Genomic DNA, 19,486 nt, shown 5'->3' with positions numbered 1-19,486 from the left:
TCTCTCACGTCAGTGTTTCTCTCCCTCTCCCCTTCTCTCTAAAATCAACACAAATATTAAAAAATATATATAGATTGCTTTTGATGTCATTGTATTTATGAAACAATGATAACTGACAAGGCCTTTACCTTTTTTATTTCTTCTAAATGAAACTTCAGGTGACATTCAGTTGGCCCGAGAAGTCAGCCTAGGAAGATCTCACTCTGCAGACAGGGGCCTTTCTCTCTGCCTGCGGGGAGATCAAAGCTCTGAGGGAAGGTTTTGCGAGAAGTTTTATCCCTCTGCTGGGCCAGGCACTCGCCTCTTCACCCAGCACGTGGGTCTGGTTTGCAGGAGGCGAGCGAGCAGGGCTACGAGGCCGAAAGCAAAGCCCGCAGAGCCGACCGCATGGGAACACTCTCGGGGTGGGACCGGGGACAGGCAGAGACAAATACGGGGAAGTGCAGAGACCACACCAAGCACTAAGAGCCGTTTATTGAGGGCCTGGGACATATGTGCCGCAAAAAAAAAAAAAAAAAAAAAAGATTTAAGGGAAAAACTGTAAAATCTGTCAAATGAGCGATCTTGTCTGATCCGGCTTGTAAAGAGCCCTCCGTTTACCATGTATGAGAAAGGGGTTCTGCAGAAACCGACGGCTCCGCCGGTTACCAGGGACACGTACCATTTTGGCCATAATCGGGGGTTAAGAAAAGGAGGGAGATTGTAAACACAAATAATTGAAATCGCCCGTCCCGGGCCCTGACTGATCAGAACAGGGAATGGGTCTTTAAGAATTAATTCTCTCTCCTGTCCTTGTCGTCTCTCCCCCGTGTCCCCGCAGGTCCTCAGCCTGTATAATACCATAAACCCCGAAGCCTCCGCCTCGCCTTGCTGCGTGTCCCAGGACCTGGAGCCGCTGACCATCCTCTACTACATCGGCAAGACCCCCAAGATCGAGCAGCTCTCCAACATGATCGTCAAGTCGTGCAAATGCAGCTAAGGTGCCCGGGCCGCGGCCGGCCCACTGCGACCGGGCGGCGAGGCTGGCGGGGAGGGCGGCGACTGCGGCGGCTCGGCAACGACCTTCACAAAGTTCGCAGCGAGGAACCTAAGAGAGCTTTGCTTCGTCAGTGTTAAAAAAAAAAAAAAAAAAAAAAATTTATTCGCAAAAAAAAAAAAAAAAAAAAAGCGGTACTAGTTCAGACACTTTGGAAGTCGGTGCCCCGTTCGCCGAAGCCGGCACCCGAAACACAACACACCACACACAACACGACACAACACAGCAAAGGCGTCGCAGGCTTTAGTCTGCATTTCGCCTGCTCCGTAAGCGAGAGAGACAAAAAGCCAAACCTTTTTTTTTTTTTTTTTTTAAAGGAAAGAAAAAAATAAACACTGGAAGAATTTGTGAGTGTTAATTATGTGAAAGAAAAAAAAAAAAAACAGAAAAAAAAAAAAACAGGAGAAGCCCGTTAAGTGGAGTTGTACATACGTCCCGAGCCCCGGCCTCACTGATTGTCCCGTATTGCTATGCAATAGGCACCCCGCTTCTACTCTTAGAGTTACCAGTGAGTTATTTATTGCGTGTTACTATATAATGAACGTTTCATTGCCCTTTGGAAAAAGAAAAACAGGTGTACAGAGTGGAGACCAAATCCTTTGCCAGAAACTCACGGATGGTTTAAGGACCTTGAACTCAAACGAGCCAGAAAGAAAATAAATAAATAAAACACAACAAGTCGGTCGCCCGAGCGGGATGAAAACCCGGGGGAGCTCTCCCGTGGCCCCCTCGGGTCTGTGTTGAGATGAAGGCCCCGAAAAGCCCGTGCGATGTACCAGCCGCCCGAGGAAGCGTCTTGTAAGGTTCAAAGCCGAAAAGCCTGTTAATAAAGGAAGCTTTCCGTCAGAATAAGTCTGTAGGATTTTTTTTTTATTTTTTATTTTTTCCCTCTGTCTCCTTGTAAATGGTTCTCTGTCGGCTTAGCGTCCACCAGGGACATGTCGCAGCGTCTCGATGCCTGCTGGTCAAACTTCGGACCTGGAAGCCTCGCTGCTTTTCTTAGCTTCGGAATCCGTAACCCTGCCTAAGTCCTTACAGTAGATGGGCGTGGAAGCCAGTGTAATTGGAAACACACCTGCGGGCCTTCAGTTTGCAAACCAGTAAATCAAAACATTAACTACTTTGCGTGTAATGTGTAAATTTTTACCCTATTTTTCATGTCCTGTAATGATGTCGACTATGATTCAGACTGGACTTAAATTTGGGCTTTTTTCAAGCGATCGCTCCAAATTGTGTGTTTCCTTTAGCCGGCAAGTACTTTCGAGTAAAACCCCTAGATTTCTGACTTGCACTAAAAATACATGTTTTATAGTATTTGCTCCACTGTGCTTGATAAATTATCCATCAGCTACCTGAGTCCACTTGCCCCCCTTTTTTTTTTTTGACCGGAAAAAGGTAGATGGGAGTTCAGTTGTCTTCCTTCGTTTTCAAAGCATCCTAACTCGTCAGTTCAGACATAACAAAGCTCCTGTTTTAGGAAAATTGGGGAATGTTATCGATGCAGACGTCACCGAGGTGAAATGTTTGAGCTTCAGCAAGGGCCCAAGGGTCTGATTGAAACCCGGTGGCTGAGTTAAGGAAGGTTCCTCGAACTCGGCTGGTTCAGAATTTTCCCCAAATCCTGTTGTTCCTAAAAGGCAGACAGTTCATAGGAAACATCTTTTACTTTAATCAGGCTGTTCGTGTTCAGGGGGAAATGGAAAGATTCACCTTTTCGTTGATTTTTTTTTAAGGGAGAGAAAAAAACCAAACAAACAGGTCAGCATAAGTCATTTAGTTTATTTCACTGAAGTTAAGGTTTTTATAGATGCTCTATGAAGGTTGAAAAGGCACAAACCAAGCCCCCCCCCCGTGATAAAAAAGTATTTTCCCCCCTCCCTGCGAATGCGAGTTCTCTAGATCCGAGGCTAGAATTTATTCTGCTTTAATAAGTGACTTGCTAAGTCTTCGCCGTGGGGGTTACCTTCGGTCAGAGCCTGCAGGGCCCGTCAGCTTGTCAGCTGTCCCTTATTTAGCTTTAAGATCAAAATTCATAGGTCAAACAATGGAATATTTGCAGTTTCACCGAAAAAAAACCAGCACCGTGAGCGTCGTCAGTCCCAAGCGAAGCTGTTTGAAAGAGTCGACTTCTTTTCTGTGATTCCCCGACCGCCAATGGAAGGGACGGACTGGCTTTACAAGCTGGAAAACTGGGAAGGAAAGCGATGCACGGAACCCAGGCCCAGACGCGAGTGCGTGGATTTATTTCCCCCCACGTTTCTACGAGTTCTATGTACATCACTTTTATTTCTGCAGGTATTTCCTTCTCAGATAGAAATGACATTTTGTTTTGTATTATTTTTGTCTTTCCTCATGAATGCACTGATAATATTTTAAATGCTCTATTTTAAGATCTCTTGAATCTTTTTTTTTTTTTAGTTTTGGGGGGGTTCTATAAGGTCTTTATTTCCCATAAGTAAATATTGCCGTGGGAGGGGAGGGAGGGGGGAGGGGAGGGGAAATGTTAGTATGCGGGGCGGGGGGGGCAGTTTTTAATGTGTTAAACAGCAGTACAATTCTATGGTTGACACGGTTTTAAAAAAAAATGGAATATAAGAATAGCTGTTTTGTATTTCGGTGACTGATTACGCTGTATCTTAACACGATGTATGTCTGTTTTTTGTGGTGCTCTAGTGGTAAATAAATTATTTCAATTACACGTCCCTGTGTTTTCCCTGCCGTGGCACCGTCCCTGAGACTAGTCAATGACAACGGCCTCAAGCAGCCAGAGCCAGACCATCTTTAGGACGGCGCTTTTCTTCCCTCCAGGACCCTCACTTCAGAAACAGCCAGGCCTTATCTATCCCGCGCTGGAGAAAGCCCTGTGTGGCCTTTGTAGTCTCTTGTTTATTGCTCTTTAGTGATGGTTTGAGATTTTGTTTCCATCCAGAAAGAAAGGAAAAAAAAATTAAAAAAAATGCAGAGAGATGTTTGGACCACGCTTTGGCTTTCTGGTTCTGCCAACCCCGGGGCCAAAAGAACTGGTCTAGACAGGATCCCCTGTAGCCCCATAACTCGGGTAGCTGCTGAGCCAGCCAGATACAACAAGGGCCTGCTGCTCGGGGCGGGTCTCGGGGAGCTGCCCCCCGCCCTTCGCTTCACCCACAGGCTGCCCCAGGAAAGCCCTCTCTCCACACATTTCCTCGGCTGTTCCCGGCAAGACCAGGCCTCGCAGGGGAGCTGCCAAACTCTCAGCACATAAGCACTAATGAAAAAGTAGCCGTGGCTCCATCCGGTGGACCCGCTTTATCTAATGCGAGGGCTCAGTCCCGCCTGTGGTCTGGACAAACCGTGTTTGGGGAGGACAGAGACCGGTCCCTGTTCCTGCAGCCGTGTTTCCACTTCGGGGCTCAACTCCTAGGCAGGGGAAGTGTCTCACTTGGAAACAGCTCACTCGTGTTTCTCTGCAGAGGGCCCGGCCCAGGCCGGTGACCCCGGCCCTGTCACCTCTGGGTGCCGAGCGAGACTAGCCGGGTGTCAGAGGGTGATGAAGAGCCGTCCGACAGCTGTTTCAACGTAGGCAGATTTGTCAGTCACTCTGAACCTCTGTCTCGTCATCCACCTGCTTCCCAGGTTTTTGCGTGCTAAGCTGTTCCGTTGTTAAGTGAATGGACATAGGAAAAGCACTTTGCTTCGGGTTTGGCCTGCCCTCGATGATCAGTAAGTGGGAGTCTTAACCCTGTTTCCCAACCTGTTCCGTTCTCGGCTTTATTAATCCTGTGGCAATGAGCTTTTTCTGTTCAGGCTGGAACCTGGGCCCATACTTCTCCATCTGGATCCTGAAGGTGTACGCCCCCCAGACCCTAATCTCATAAGTGGGTCAAGCCATCGGTTATTCCACAGAATGTTCTGTAACGCTGTTTGTTAACCTTCTGGTGATAGGACTGACCAGAAATTGTTTAAAATAGTGGGGAAATGTCCATGTTTGCTTTGCTTAAGTCCACCAACTAAAATTCAAAGTCAAAGAGACCAGGTAGGCCCCGCCGGGCGTGGCTCAGCGGTTGAGTATGGACCGAGGATCCAGGAGATCGAGGTTTAATTCCTGGCTGGGGCTCATGCCCAGGTTTCGAGCTTGATCTCCAGCAGGGGGTGTGCAGGAGGCAGCCGATCCATGACTCTCTCATCTTCGATATTTCTGTTTCTCCCTCTCCCTTCTTCTCTCTGAAATTAATAAAGATATACTAAAAAAAAAAAAAAAAAAAAAAAAGAGACCACGTGGTTAGCTGAACGACCTGTTTCCTAAGATGATGATGGTAACTGTGGTTTGCTGAGCACCTACTAGGTACTCCGTTAACCTAGTGAGCCTCACATTTCACCCCATGATGTAGGGTTCTTTTTAAATAAAAATAGCTCCATTTTATAGGAAATGAGCACACTCAGAATGGTTAAATTACACGTCCAAGTGTCCGCGGGGGGGGCATGGGAATAGCACCAGGTGTTAGGCCCATGGGGTCGGACCGGACCTGGGTTCAGCAACCTGGGTACTTGAGTCTGGCTGGGAAAGAATTCAGAGCCAAGACTCAAACTAGAAGAGAACATTTCTTTGGAAAATCACGGAGGTAGAAGAAGTAATTTGTAGAAGAAATGGGCTTAGGAAACAGGTTACAGAGGCAAAGGAAGGGCCCTTGGAGCTTAGAGGTGAGGAAGGTCAAGGTGACACACCTGGGGGGATGGAGAGGGGGAGGGGAAAGGCACGGAGTGCTCCAGGGGGGAGACTGCACTGGGTCCTCAGCCCTAAGGGTTTTAAGGGTGGAGATTATAGGGGAGCTCCCAGGGGAAGATCTCAATAGAATATTCAGCAGCTTCCCAGAAGTGTCCTTTCAGGGTCTAGGTCTCCACTGATTGACCCACTGATTGACCGGCAGCCCAGGGCAGAGGCTCATTACCCAATGCAGCTGGGCCTGAGGTCAGCCATAGCCTTGCTTGACTGGTTTTGTGGCTTTTCTGGACCCGGAGCTGAAAAGCAACTGAGGCCTAGATGTTATCTCTAGGGAGGAAAGGCCAGAAGGTCATGGCCAGCGACATGCTAGACAAGGTCCCATCCTACAATAGTCCCTCTTGCTAGGCACCTGGGGCTTTCCACCTTGGTGACCTTCGATACCTGGCCCATTGTCCTTGCTGTGCTCCTGTCTGTCTGACTGCCCACCACTCAAGGTCACTCTGTAAGAGGAGGGCCTAGAACTTCTTGTCCAAACACTAGCTACTAGTCATACGTGGCCTTCAAGCAACTGAAATATGGAAATACAGCTAATCTGAGCTGAGATACGCCATGGTGTAAAATACACATCAGATTCTGAACACCCAAAAACATGGAAAATGTCTCATTGGTTTTCATATTGATTACATGTCTAAATAAGACTATTTTGGAACTACGAGATTAAATAAAGTATATTACTAAAATTAACTTCACCTGTATCTTTTTCCGTTTTTGATAATTACCAGGAAATTTAAAATTACATATGCGGTTCACTTACACGAGTGAGGGTTTGTGGTTCTTTTTGTTTAAAGAATCAAAATTACAAGTACAAAATTAGATTCAGAGCCTTAGGAAGGGCCCATAAAAGCAAAAGACCAAAACACTGTGAGCTGCAAATCGGCCTCTGGGCTTTAAGTTAACGCCTGCCTGTGTTTCGAGCAGGCTGTTACCTGGTAATTCTAGCAAAATCTAGGTCCCATCTCCGTTGCGCATCTACTAAATCAGTTGTTCATCTCGCCCTCCTGTCTCTGCAACCGCACCTTCTGTGCTGAACAAAGCAAGGTAAGACCCTGGTTTTACTAAATTTCCAGGCCATAGGCAATAGAGAAAATGTTATTTTTATACCTCTGTTGAAACATCAGAACTAGATCCTGTGAGGCTGGAGAAATTGCAAAGAGAATGCTGTCCACTCACCTTTGTCAAAGCAAAGATAGGCTTTGTTTTTCCTGACGTGTCTTTATGGCCCTGAAACCCTCTGTAGTTGGTTTCTTTCATTCAACGAGTCCTGGCTGTTTGGAGGAGGGATGAGTGTGCTCCAGAGACCAGGTAAAAGGAGCAGGATTACCGAGGGAGACTCGGTAAATGGTTCAGGAAAATGGTTCAGGCCCCAAGAACAGAAAATGAAACCCCTCTGCTCAGGCCCAGAGCTCTGCTCTGACTCGTATGGAAAGTTCCAGATCTCGGGGTGTTGGGAGCAAACGGGCTCCAAAGTCATGCAACCCAATCCTGCTCTAAAGGTGTGTGAACTCATGCAGCTCGGCTCCTCCTCAAATGTGGGAGGAACACCAATATCTTCATTTGGAACGAAATTAAATTAGAACAGAAAACTGAGCATAGCTTTTTTTTTTTTTTTAAATCCTCACGGAGGATATTTTTTCTATTGATTTTTAGAGAAAGTGAAAGGGAGAGAGGGAGGGAGAGAGAAGCAGAGAGAAACAGTGATGTGAGAGAGACACATCGATCGGTTGCCTCCCATAGGAGCCCCAACCCAGGCGGGGATCGAACCTGCAACCCAGGTATGTGCCCTTCACCGGGAATCAAACCTGCGACCCTTCGGTCCTTGGGCCAACGGCCTAGCCACTGAGCCACACCGGCCAGGACTTGAGCAAACTTGAAACCAAGTGGCGGTGGTTCATTTGGTGAAAGACCAGATTTGACACCATGGTGCATGTACATCGTCCCCTTGGGCAGATCCTGGTGTTCCGAGGTCCTGGTGATATTCTGATTCCTAAAAAAGGTGACACACAGATAGAGGCTGGTGTGGTCGCCCTCGAGGAGCCCGGGGAGGCTGGCGACCCCCTGAAGAGGGCCTGCTCGTTACAGGCTCCGACAGTGCCCAGGGAGGAATTAGTCCTGTGGGGCTTCCCTAGGGAGAGAGACACACATATGTGCACACACGTGTGTCGTTTCACGGCAGGGATGTGTTCAGAGAAATGCGTCGCTAGGTGATTTCATCATCGTGTGAACAGCGTGGGGAGCACTTACCACTTGCACAAACCCGCACAGGTACCCGACACACACACACACACGAAGGGAGCAAACGCTGTTGGGCAAATGGAGCGGATAGACTTGCTCACTGCAGGGTTGGCACCAACCTCCCATTTGTGAAAAAAAATCCATGTCTGCAAAGTGCAATAAAATGAGGAATGCCTCTGTGTGCGTGTCTGTGTGTGTGTGTGTGTGTGACTGTGAGTGTGAAGTTTTTAAGTTTCAATATCATCGGTGTAGCTCAGGAAACAATTCCAACCCAAAGGCACTAGGATCGAGTTTTCTTTTTTCAATTACAGTTTACACCCAATATTATTTTGTATTAGTTTCAGGTGGACAGCACAGCGGTTAGACAATCATATACTTTACAAAGTGCTCCCCAGATATTTCCAGGCCCACCTGGCACCATCCACAGTTACCGCAACAGTACTGACTGTGTTCCCTGCGCTGTGCTTTCCATCCCTGCCACCCTGTGCTTCTCAGTCCCTTCACCTTTCACCCAGCCCCCCACCCCATCCAGCGACCACCAGGCCGCTCCCTGCGTCTATGAGGTGCCAGGACGGGCTGTGATTGATTCACTCCTGGTCCGGGGTGTGGAATAATGGGGCCCGTGACCACTTCAGGGCACCATGGAAGCGGGAGGGAGGAGGGGACCAGGGAAGGGAAGGGGGGACACGGAGCACTGGCTCTATGTGCAGGGCACATTCAGTGGAGAGTTTGATGTCTGCATACAACACCAAGGCAGCTACACAAATGTCGTGAGAAATACAGAACAACTTGCTCAACGGGCCTTAACCTCGGCGGAAGATGGGAAGGAGGAATCCCACTGGGCCATTGTCCTTGGCAGGGTCTTGAAAAGTCAACCAGGAGCTGGCTGCATAAATGCGGTGGCCGGATGGGGAGCCTCTTTGTTCTCTGTCTCCGTCCTGCTGGGCTGGGTTTTGGGAAGGGTCACATCCCTCCCCAGGGGTCTTCCTCCCAGCACCGAGCCGTCCCCATCTCCTGTTTCCTATTCCGGAGCAGGCCTCATTCATGTCCTGTTTCCAGCACCTAGTACATAATTCAGCTCAGGGCGATTTAATGAGTGTTTGTTGCACTGAGGAAAGGCAAGGGGTGGGATCGCAGCCCCAGCTCTACCACTGTCTGGGACCCAGAGAAATCACTCAACCTTCTCGGGGTCTCCCTCAACAGAATGTGGTGGATTAGGAATCCACAAAGTCCTTTGTAATGTTTATTTTTTTTTCTTCTGATTCATAGGTTGCCCTCATGTGTTTTTCTATGACTAGCAGGGAGCAAGAAGCATCTCTTCATTCATTCATTCCCTCAATGAAGAATTACCGGGCACATCCTACCGACCAGATTTTGTTTCAGGTTTTGGGTTCTAGGGTCACAAAAGTGAATGAAACAGGCCACGTGTCTGCCCTCGGTAGGGTATGTTCGAGTGGGGATTTCACTCCGGTGCAAACCTAGAAGATGCTGTGCCGGTCACACTCCGGGGCTCGGCTCCCCATCTCCGTGGGAGGCAGAATCGTGAGCCACGGTCCTCGACAGTCAGCAGTAGCTGGGTCTGCTCCCCAGGAGCTCGGAGCTTGGACTGAAAGAAACATGGACTGAAAAAAAACCCAAACAATAACCAAATTATTTTTACTGTCACCGCTCTTGCCGCCAGCAGGACCAACCCACAAAATCATCACTGCCACTCACGGAGCGTGTGTATCTTGATTTACCGCCCAGACCTCACTTGCTGCATTTCTCTCCGCCAGGGGTTCGGAGCTGCGAGCGAGTTTGTCCGCCAGGGCTCGTGACAAGACCTGGGGACATTTTCGGTCGTGACGACTCAGGAGGTGCTCCTGGGTCTGGTGGGCAGAGGCCAGGGCTGTTGTCATCACAACACAGGCTCCCTCAAGGAAGAGAGATCTTTCCCGAAATGTCAGTATCAGCGAGACAGGAACTCTGATCTGGGGGAAACTTGGACATTTGGTGGTTATCAAGCATTTCAAGGGAGGAATTGTGAACACAGCTGCATAAGTAAAGTGTGACTAACTGATGAGTCTCTGAAATAGCCCTCTAGTCGCACAGACGCAGGAGCGAGACTGTGTCCAGAAGCGACCCTGTGTCCTAAACCCCAGGGTCTCCTGACGCAAACTCTGTGTGAATTTGTGTCTGTTACGAGGCCGAAGTCGTGGGTCTTTGAGGGAGAGGAGGCGTCATTGCTTTGCATTCTGGGTTCGTCTTTTCAGCATCTCCCTCACAGTCTCTAAAGAAACTGGCTTTGGGAGCTGCTCTTGACCACTAAGGAAAGGGAATTGTATTGCCATCTTAATAACAGGAATATTTACTGGGAAGACAAGCACATGCCAAGGATACTAGTGGGTTATAAAAATCTATGTGTGAGCCCCGGCCAGTGTGGCTCAGTGGTTAGAGCACCAGCCTGTGGCCTGAAGGGTCTCAGGTTCGATTCTGGCCAAGGCCACGTACCTCGGTTGCAGGCTCGATCCCGGGCCGTGGTTGGGGTGCTCTCGGGAGGCGACCAAGTAATGTGTCTTTTTCCCATTGATGTTTCTCTCTCTCTCTCTCTCTCTCTCTCTCTCTCCCCCTCTCCCCCTCCCTCCCTCTTACTCTCTCTGAAAAGCAATGAGGTGGCTTAACAGCAGAGATGTAGTGCCCCACGCTCTGGAAGCTGGAGGTTCAAAGTCAAGGTGGCGGCAGGGTGGGCTCTTTCCGATGGCCGTGAGGGGAGGATCTGTTCCAGGGCTCTCTCCTTGGCCTCTAGACGGCCGTCTCTTCCCCGTAACTCTTCACTGCGTCTTCCATCTCTGCGTCCAAATTTCCCCTTTCAACAAGGACACTAGTCCTATCGGATTAGGTCTCCCCCAAGGACTTCATTTGAACTTAAGTATTTCTATAAAAGCTTAATCTCCAAATAAGGTCACGCTCTGAGGTGCTGGGCGTTAGAACTCCATCCTGTCTCACTCTGAGGAACACAATTCAACCCATAACAGTTTAACTCCGAAGTACAGAGGAATGACTAATTATTCCTGGGGAAATTCAAAGAATAATAAACTGTATACATCACGGGCTACCAATCTGCCAATGGTTAGATATTTCTGCCAAAAATAGAGAAAGATGGGAACCAACTAGACCAAATTCTCTTACCCAGTCTCCTTGGTGAGACATTTTGACGAGTCTCCAGTTGTCGGGTGGAGCAAAGCTCTCCCACTCCCATACAGACGGGTGCTCCACCTACCCTCAGAGACCCCAAAGCAGGATATACAACAGAGAACTTTTTATGTCTTAAAATATGTTTTTGTTGACTTGAGAGACAGGAAAGGAGAGGGAGAGAGAAACATCGATTGGCTGTGTCATGTTTGCCTCCTGCTGGGATGGAGCCCCAAACCCGGGCATGGACCCTTGACCAAGAATGAAACCAGTGACCTCCTTCCTGGTGCCTGGGATGACACTCACCCAACTGAGCCACACTGGCCGGGCGTGGGCTTTTTAAAATTACAGATTCCTATGTCCACTCCAGACCTACTGAATCAGATTATTTTTGGAGATGGGAAGGAGATTTTCTAGGGGACAAAAAAAAATCTCTCCCAGATAAACCTGACTCAGTCCAATGCCAGCATTTGTCAATTACTGTCTAAACAGATGGATATAAATTTATGAAAAAATGTTCATAAACATGGGGCCATTCCAATGAGGGATAGTTTCCAGACACAACAAACATGTGAAAGACCATCAATCAGAACATGAGTATCACTAACGTCATGTGGCAACAGACACTCACATCCCCGGGGACCCTCATTGTCTCGGCTCCGTTCTCTCCTAGGAGATGCTTGTGTATCCGTCTAGCTCTCTAAAAGCAACATCTCAATGAAAAAACAAAACAAAACGCAACAACCCCACAACTTGTAAACATCTTCATCTCCGTTCTATTGCACGGTGAGGGCAGAGTTGGGTCTCTTGGGAAAATGGCAAATATCAAACATGAAATGTTTAGAAGACCACAGTTTGTCGTTTCCCAAAACAGATGTATCCCAGGACGCAGAGAAGAATTGTTTCTTCTCATGACAGTGGCTGGGAGAGGCGGCAATGGAAGCTTGGCATGTGGGCTGGTCTGCGACCCGTCATCTCAACTAGACATTTCCTGTGGGCCTGACTTCGTCTATGGGAACGTTCTGGAGAGTTTCTCCGGTAAGAGGCTCCTTCTCCGGTGGCAACTGTTTTTTTTGTTTTTTTTGTTTTTTTTTTAAGATGTTTTTATGGATTTCAGAGAGAGGAAGGGAGAAGAAAGAATTACATCTGCACCTCGTGGCATCGTTCTTAGTGGCAAATCCCCCCCCCGAAGACAGTTTCTGAGCTTTCTTCCAGCTCGTTCCAACGTGGCTCCTTTGACAGCTGTTACCTGCCCGTCAGCCAACGCCTGTGTGCATCACGCATCAATTAAGGGGCTCCCCCAAAGCAAGCGCAGGTCCGCAGATCCCTCGTCTGTCTTCGTGCCTCTCCAGTTACCCACTTATTCTGGAAAGCTGCCCTGGTTACTCTTGTGCCGGGGCACCCCCCCGAGCGCAACTGGCCTTCGCCTGATGTCCTCGGAGGGAACAGGACACCTGCTCTTTTAGGGGCCAGGGGACGGAGCAGTTGTCCTGGCACCTGTCGAAGCCCCAGCACCCCGGGAATCCGCTCAGCTGGTTCCATAAAGGGTGTCTGCCCCTTACCGTGGCCGAACACAACCGCCTTTAGGAATGTTTGGATTAAACCTTTCCCAGGCCGCATTTATCCCTCTGCAGGGCTGTGTCATATGGGACAGCCTTCCAATTCTGAGGCGTGACTTGTGCCAATCCATACAGGCCATGAGAGCTGACACATTCCAGGGGCCGTTGGTCAAGTTCTCAATAGACCAGAAGGAAAACCCGGTAAAGAAAAACTTTACCAACAAAGGGAACCAACTGGAGCCACGCGTGGAGCTTGAGAGTAGGAATGCCCTCCTCAATCTGTCCCCTGGGCTGTCACCTGTCTCACCATTTCTCCACCGAATCCCCCCACCCAAGGCCGGGTAAACTGGGTGCTTTGTAGAGAGGCTGGTGGCGGTGGGCAATACTTGGACACCGCCCACCCGAGGCCAAACCTGCAAAGCTCCTTGATTGTTTCTGAAAAGTAGTTTAACACTTTCACTTGCCCCAGTGATGTCACAGGCAGCCCGAAAGCAGCCCCACACCGGGGACCTGCACTCAGGTGATGTAAAAGGAATCTCCCTGATCCCACCTCCACAATGGTGACTTTGGCTGTCATCTGATACACTGGTAAGTGCGCACGTTACAGTGCAAACCGCAGTCCTGCTTGGAGAAGCTGTGACGTCATTTTCTAACCATAAACACTGTTAACTCGTCAAGTTTCACAAACAAACAAAATGGTATCTTGAGTTTCCTATGATCTCTTGCAACATAAAACAGCTGTTCAAAAAATTAAATTAAATTTAAAAAAAAAAAAGCCTATTCCATGGATGGTTTGGGGGCCTGATTCTGATCACTGACCTATCTTTACTCCTTCAGTATTTATGCAGCTCTAATTGTAGGAATGGGTCAATGCAGTCATTGAAATTAATAGAAAAATCTAAATGCGAGGTATTTAAAAATGCAGTTCAGGCTTTCAGGTACTTAAAGGGCTGTAACTCTGAGATAAAGAAAATGTGATCCAATTGAGGCTTTGAGGGACTTACAGGAAAATATAGGAAGACCCAGTAGAGCTCATTTGAATTGTCAGTTTTGGGTATGTAAACAGCTCACAAAGCAGTTTAAATTATCCTTCAAGTATGTTTACTAAGCTCAGTGCAATCTCGTCTTATTTATTTTTTTAAGCTTTGTAGAAAGATATTGTTTGTGATACCATAATCAACACACGATGTTGGCATTATTTTTAAATTCATGTTCTCTTCTCAAGGGGGGACTGAATTCATGCATTATCTCTGTTAAAATAATAACCAGATTGGGCCCAAGATGGAATCCCTCATGCTAAGCCCCACGTCGGTCAGTCGACCAAAACTGAGCTAAGTTCCTGGGCTCGGTTCCCCCAGGAAGGGGAGGCCTTGCTCGCCCGCCGGCCGGTGCTGCTCGGACCCCCGGCCTTCCCTTCGCTCCACCTGAGGGCGCAGCCTCGCCATAAGCAGCCTGCTCTTGCCCAGCCTCACTTCCATGTCCCCGCTCACTTTGGTCTATGAAACTTTCTCGAACTGTGTAACCCTCGGGGCTCCTTTCTGTCTGCTGCCTACTTGGATGCTGCGCAATCTGTGAACTGCCCACAAAGCCAATAGCATCATTACAACGGACCCGGTTGAGCCTTTTCATCGCATTTACTCGGGTAACCAAAACGATACAGGTTTCCGGTGGGCACGTCTACAACACGCCATCTGCGCACTGTGGGGCGTGTTCGCCACCCCAAGCCAAGTCTCTGTCGTCACCATTTACCCCCCTTTGCATGGATGGGACGGAAGCCGCACTGATCGGCTGCCTCCCGCACGCCCCCTGCTGGGGATGGAGCCCACAACCCGGGCACGTGCCCTGACCGGGAATCCAACAGGCGACCTCCTGGTGCATGGGGCCGACGCTCCACCACTGAGCCACACCGGCCGGGTGGATATGGCCTTTTTCTGTGCACCATCACCCCAGCTTTTTCTCTCTTGTTCTGTTACCAAGTCTTTGTCCCCTGACCGAAGGCAGAGCCCCCAAGCTCCTGCCCTCTCAGAGGCCCTCAGCATTCCCTCACTGGCCCCTCCAGCAAGAGACAGCCTCTCCTGCATGTATTCAGGGCCCTCACCCTGCGCCCCCCGACCTCAGCCCCTCGAGCGGGACCCTCTGACCCGCTGTGTTCCTTCCAGCAGTCCTGTGTATTAACCATTCAGATGCACTGTCCTGAAACGAGCGGAAATGCGGGGTTATTTGCTCTGGTGTCCCCCCACTGTGCAGGCTCCGTTTCTGTGGCTGTTTCTTGGTTACTTAGGATATGCTGGGGGGGCAGAGGATTGGCCGGGAGCTGGGCTGGGTTCCCCGGGGGGCTGCGGAGCGGGGCTTAGTGGCCCGTAGGTGCCCTAATCGAGGGCCTGGTTAACCTCTCAGTGACCAGGGTTATGATCTAAATTAGAGATTGGGCCAGTGGGGCTTTATAGAGAGGCCTGAGGGGGGTGTGTGTGCGTGAGAGTGTGTATGTGTGTGCAAATGCACCAGGCCCAGGGCAGAGCATCTGCGAAGGTGACGGGAGGCGCCCAAGCACTGGAATGAGCCATTCTGGTATCTGTAGCTTTATATACTTTGGAATCTCAGGCCTAAAAATAAGCCCCCTTTGGAGCCCTCGCTGTTTATCTGTGGCCTGGGTTTTCCCATTCTTAAAAATACCCTGACCTGCACACAAAGACTGTATTCCAAAGGTTAATGCTCCTTAATCCTGAAGGGAGTGGTGAGTAAATTCTTTATAGATCAACCCGAGAATAGTTCTTGGAGCTGTTCTCGTGGACGTCACAATCCAAGTGTGGTTTCTTCTTATTTTTAAAGGAAGCAAATGGTAACGGATGGGGGAGAGGGGGCTTCCAAGTTAGGGGTGAACAAAAGGTTTCAGGCAGAAGGAAAGTGATCCTTAGCATCGGTCTGCAGCTTAAAAGAATCATCACGTGGAAATGGTTCTATCGGTTCTATCTGAGAGTGGAGGGGAGAGAAATGATGGGAGAAGGTTCCCCACACTATGACATTTCCATCTGAAGCCCAACCCGGAGACTCTGGAAATAAGAGCAAAGTGAGTACTTAAAAAACAAACAACAAAAGAGGCTGCTTTCCGCTCTGATTTTTTGGGCTCAAGAGATTCCGATTATTTCCTCCCCAGCAGGGAAAACAGGCCCTGGACGTGTCCGGCTCGCCCTGTCCACACGGAATCCTTTTCGATCTGTTTCCGACAGAGTGTCTGGCGCCCAGACTTTCTGAATTAGGGTTGTTTCTGCACTCTAGTTCCCGACGTGCTCGGGTCCAGATGAAGAGTAAAATTAGAAAAATAAAAATTAAAACGAACTCAAGGAGGCTGGTAAAGGTTTCAGATAGATCCCAGTTTCCTCTCTGATTTTATTGCCCTTCCCCATGTCCCTTCATTGGCCTTCCACCACCTTCTGAGCTGATGGGTCACCTCCGACCAGCACCCAACCCTATTTCCTCACTGCACCTGGTGTGTTAGGTTTTTTGGTGAATTAAAAACAAGCAAAATTTTTAAAATGGTATACAAGTTGGAAAGGTCAACTGGCTTTTGTTTTTGTCAGTTTTTTCGGTTTTTTAAAATATGTCTTTTTTTATTTCAGAGAGAGGAAGGGAGAGGGAGAGAGAGAGAAACATCAATGATGAGAGTCATGGATCGGCTGCCTCCTGCACGCCCCTGACGGGGGATCGAGCCCGCAACCCGGGCCTGTGCCCTGACCGGGAACCGAACCGACATCTCCTGGATCCTAGGTCGATGCTCAACCTCTGAGCCTCGATGGCCAGGCTTTGTCATTGTTTTTTAAAGGACGTATTTCTGTATGACTCACTGGGGCCTTCTCACTTCCTGCCAGAACTCACAAAATAAATTCGGGAGACAATAAGCCTGTTGAAGATTTCGTGGAATATCGACAGGCCGGCTGTGGTATCAGGTGCCCCTTTGCCAGTGGGCCTTTCCTTGGTCCCCTCCAGAGTCCGTCGCCAGCAAATCACACGTTGGGCATAGATAACAATTCCTTCCCCCAACCTGGCTTATTCCATTGGGCATTTTGGGGAAACTGGTGGCTGTTGATGACGATTGAGACTTTTGCTCATGAGCATCCCTGATGGAAAAGGGGACTATGCAATAGATCACAATGACATTGCTTATGGTAACTGTTATTTTGAAGTGTGTTCTGTCATAGGAATATTTGCCACCCTGTTTAGATGTCAAGTTCTCACGCAAAATCACATAGAGCAAGGAGGGAGTTCTCGGCTGCTCAAAGCCTCTTGATCTGGGATCACGACTATAATCATATTTGTTCTGTAGGTTATTTTAGATGTCTCCTTAGAGCATCTTTGCTTAGATGACATGATCCCCAAGACATTTTCCACCCACGTGTATGAGTTTCACGTCAACCAAGCAATATTTAGATTCATATCCCAGCTTCTTAGCTACTCAGTACAAGGATGGGATGTCTTGGTTGGGAGGGGCAGGCATTCAGACATAGATACCTCCATAATAAATTAGTAAATTGACCTTTTGGTGTCTATGTTAATCCCCTATGGTGAACTCAGCATGTGAGTCTCGCCCCAAGCTTCTGACTATGTGTAAGGTCCCTTGTGGGGCGACCAGACTGGCCTGCGACTCATGCACCGAGCAACACCAGGTTGGAAAATACTTGACCAACAGCTAATGTGCTTTCCCCCGTGACATCCCCATTTTGTCTCAAGCCTTTCTTTCCAGCTTCCTATCTTAACATTGTAAGACTTCACGTCCCATCCCAGACTCTGGAATTATCCATTATTTTTACCCTCCAAGTCCCTTGGAAATTCCGTTCATATTTTATTTAGAAATATTCTGATTGGGAAAATAAAACAAAAGGAAAAAACCCCACATGCAAACTTCTTTTTAATAAAAGAAACTAAATGGGAAGGTCAAATTGCTCTTAGAACTTTTTATAGGCCTGGCAGGACTGGGAACATTTCATCATTAAAAGGCGTGTGACAAGTCACTGGGACCATTTACTGAGGGTTTCTCAGGGACAGACCAAGAATAGCAAAAGGGATCTTTTCTAGCAGATTCCATGTCTTGACTCGATTTTCCTGAGAACAGCTAGGACTCATTAGAAATAACTTACAGCTTGTACTGGTTACAGTTGAGTATTTGTTAACAAGCTCTTGTACGCACAACAAAGATGGACTTCAACTTGATTCATGGCTCGAGCTCCCTTTCCATGTCCTGTTCTCCATCTCTTCATTTCCATGCAAGAGTTTCTTGTTCAATGTCATTAATTAGCAGAGGAGGCCGGGATGAAAAATACCTTGAGCGCTCCAGCTCATTACAACCCCAGCCATGAATGCTGGAGCTGGAGCGAATGCGGCTCCTTAATAAAAAGAAAACACTCCAGAACAATATTATGCAGTTTATAAATTCCGCTGAACCACTGTACAAATAAACAAGGCTACCGAATCACACAACAACCCAGTCTCACAATCAGGCCACACAAGACCAGCTGCTTCACAAAGGAGCCGTGAGCCAAAGAGAAAAACTTTGAAGATAAATATTGCCATATGTGAAGAGAGAGAGAGAAATTCCCAACAAACCTTAATTGCACGGAGCATCATTTTCAAACGAGATTTGCCGTGGGAACAGAGCACGTGGCCTTGTGACCCGGGGCTATTTTAAGCACCAGCTGCAGTGCGGGCCATAGGGTGACAGATTTGATCGGGGGCAGCGTGGGCCTGGACACGGGGGCATCCACCTCGTTCCTGAACCATTGCTTCCTCCTTTGCCTCACCCCCTGGCGTTGCTCAGGACGCAACATATAAAATCAACTCCCAGTTCACTGCTGGGAACTGTCCACTTTGTACCTTAAGTGAAGAAAATATTCAATACAGGCCAACGTCCCGAAAGGACGAGTTGTTGGATGTCCCCAGGGCAGGACTCACTGCAGCATTTGTAAGAGTTTACTAAGAAGACTCCCTAAATTTGACGATCCATCCCAAAGCCAGGCCTTAACGCTCTTTGGCTTCGCTGCAATTCTTACATATCCTTACATTTGACAGTAATTGTGGTTCTTGGATTATCCTTGTCACCGCTTCCCTTTTTTCTCTTTCTAAATCCTTGACAGTGACTGCATTTCCAATTTCGTTTCTCGTTTATGTCCAATGGTAGCCAGGGAGGGACAATCGCCACCGGAAAAACTAGAGAAAGTCCCAGGATGCCAGCAGAAGGCAGGAGGGCCAAGGTGTAAGGCCTGAGCCACCGCTGCGTGGCCCAGAGAGGAAGAGTCACCCGAAGGCCAGAAGGGAACTTCTTGCTCCGGTCTCTAGGGGGTCTCGCTCCGCTTTAATGCTCTCATCTTGCAAAGGCAATACTTGGAGAGCCCTCTGGAAGAGTCAGTCCACCTTATTATTGCTTGTGAAACGCGGGCGTGCCCACATCGCTCAATTCCTAGGTGCACCATTTCTCCGCTGCGTGGAGTCTTCCTTTGCCCGTGACGGGTAAAGTAGCATCATCACCAAAACTGTGCTTTTACAGCATCATATTTGCTCCCTGTTTCCTAAAATAAATTCCATTTCCCCTCATCCTTTACAAAGTCAATGCTTTTCTTTTCTTTTACTTTCTCCCTTGTTGTAGATGCAGGAGTCACATCTCCCTGGGTCAAATCAAAACTTCCCCAAGGGCAGCCAAAGGTATGGGACAGTTGTCAAAATATGAAGCAGCATGGAGTT

The 19,486-nt window shown here is 48.5% G+C and overlaps 1 protein-coding gene across 3 annotated transcripts in view; it reads left to right on the top strand.

Moving 5' to 3' along the window:
• TGFB2 (transforming growth factor beta 2) overlaps positions 1 to 3,734 on the top strand; it is a 53,401-nt gene extending 49,667 nt beyond the window's left edge. For 2 of the 3 annotated variants that reach the window (XM_016221196.2, XM_016221197.2), the window contains one exon: positions 821 to 3,734. In XM_016221196.2, the coding sequence (XP_016076682.1) occupies positions 821 to 979 (159 nt within the window). In that variant the 3' untranslated portion in view covers positions 980 to 3,734. The remainder of the gene's footprint in view (positions 1 to 820) is intronic. The other variant, XM_016221198.2, reaches the window with a different exon arrangement.
• The last annotated feature ends 15,752 nt before the right edge of the window (positions 3,735 to 19,486 follow it).

Source organism: Miniopterus natalensis, chromosome 21 (assembly GCF_054644295.1).
Source record: "Miniopterus natalensis isolate mMinNat1 chromosome 21, mMinNat1.hap1, whole genome shotgun sequence".
Taxonomy (NCBI): Eukaryota; Metazoa; Chordata; class Mammalia; order Chiroptera; family Miniopteridae; genus Miniopterus; species Miniopterus natalensis.
Note: the sequence above shows the minus strand (reverse complement) of the source record. Positions and strands in the feature narration are given on the sequence as shown.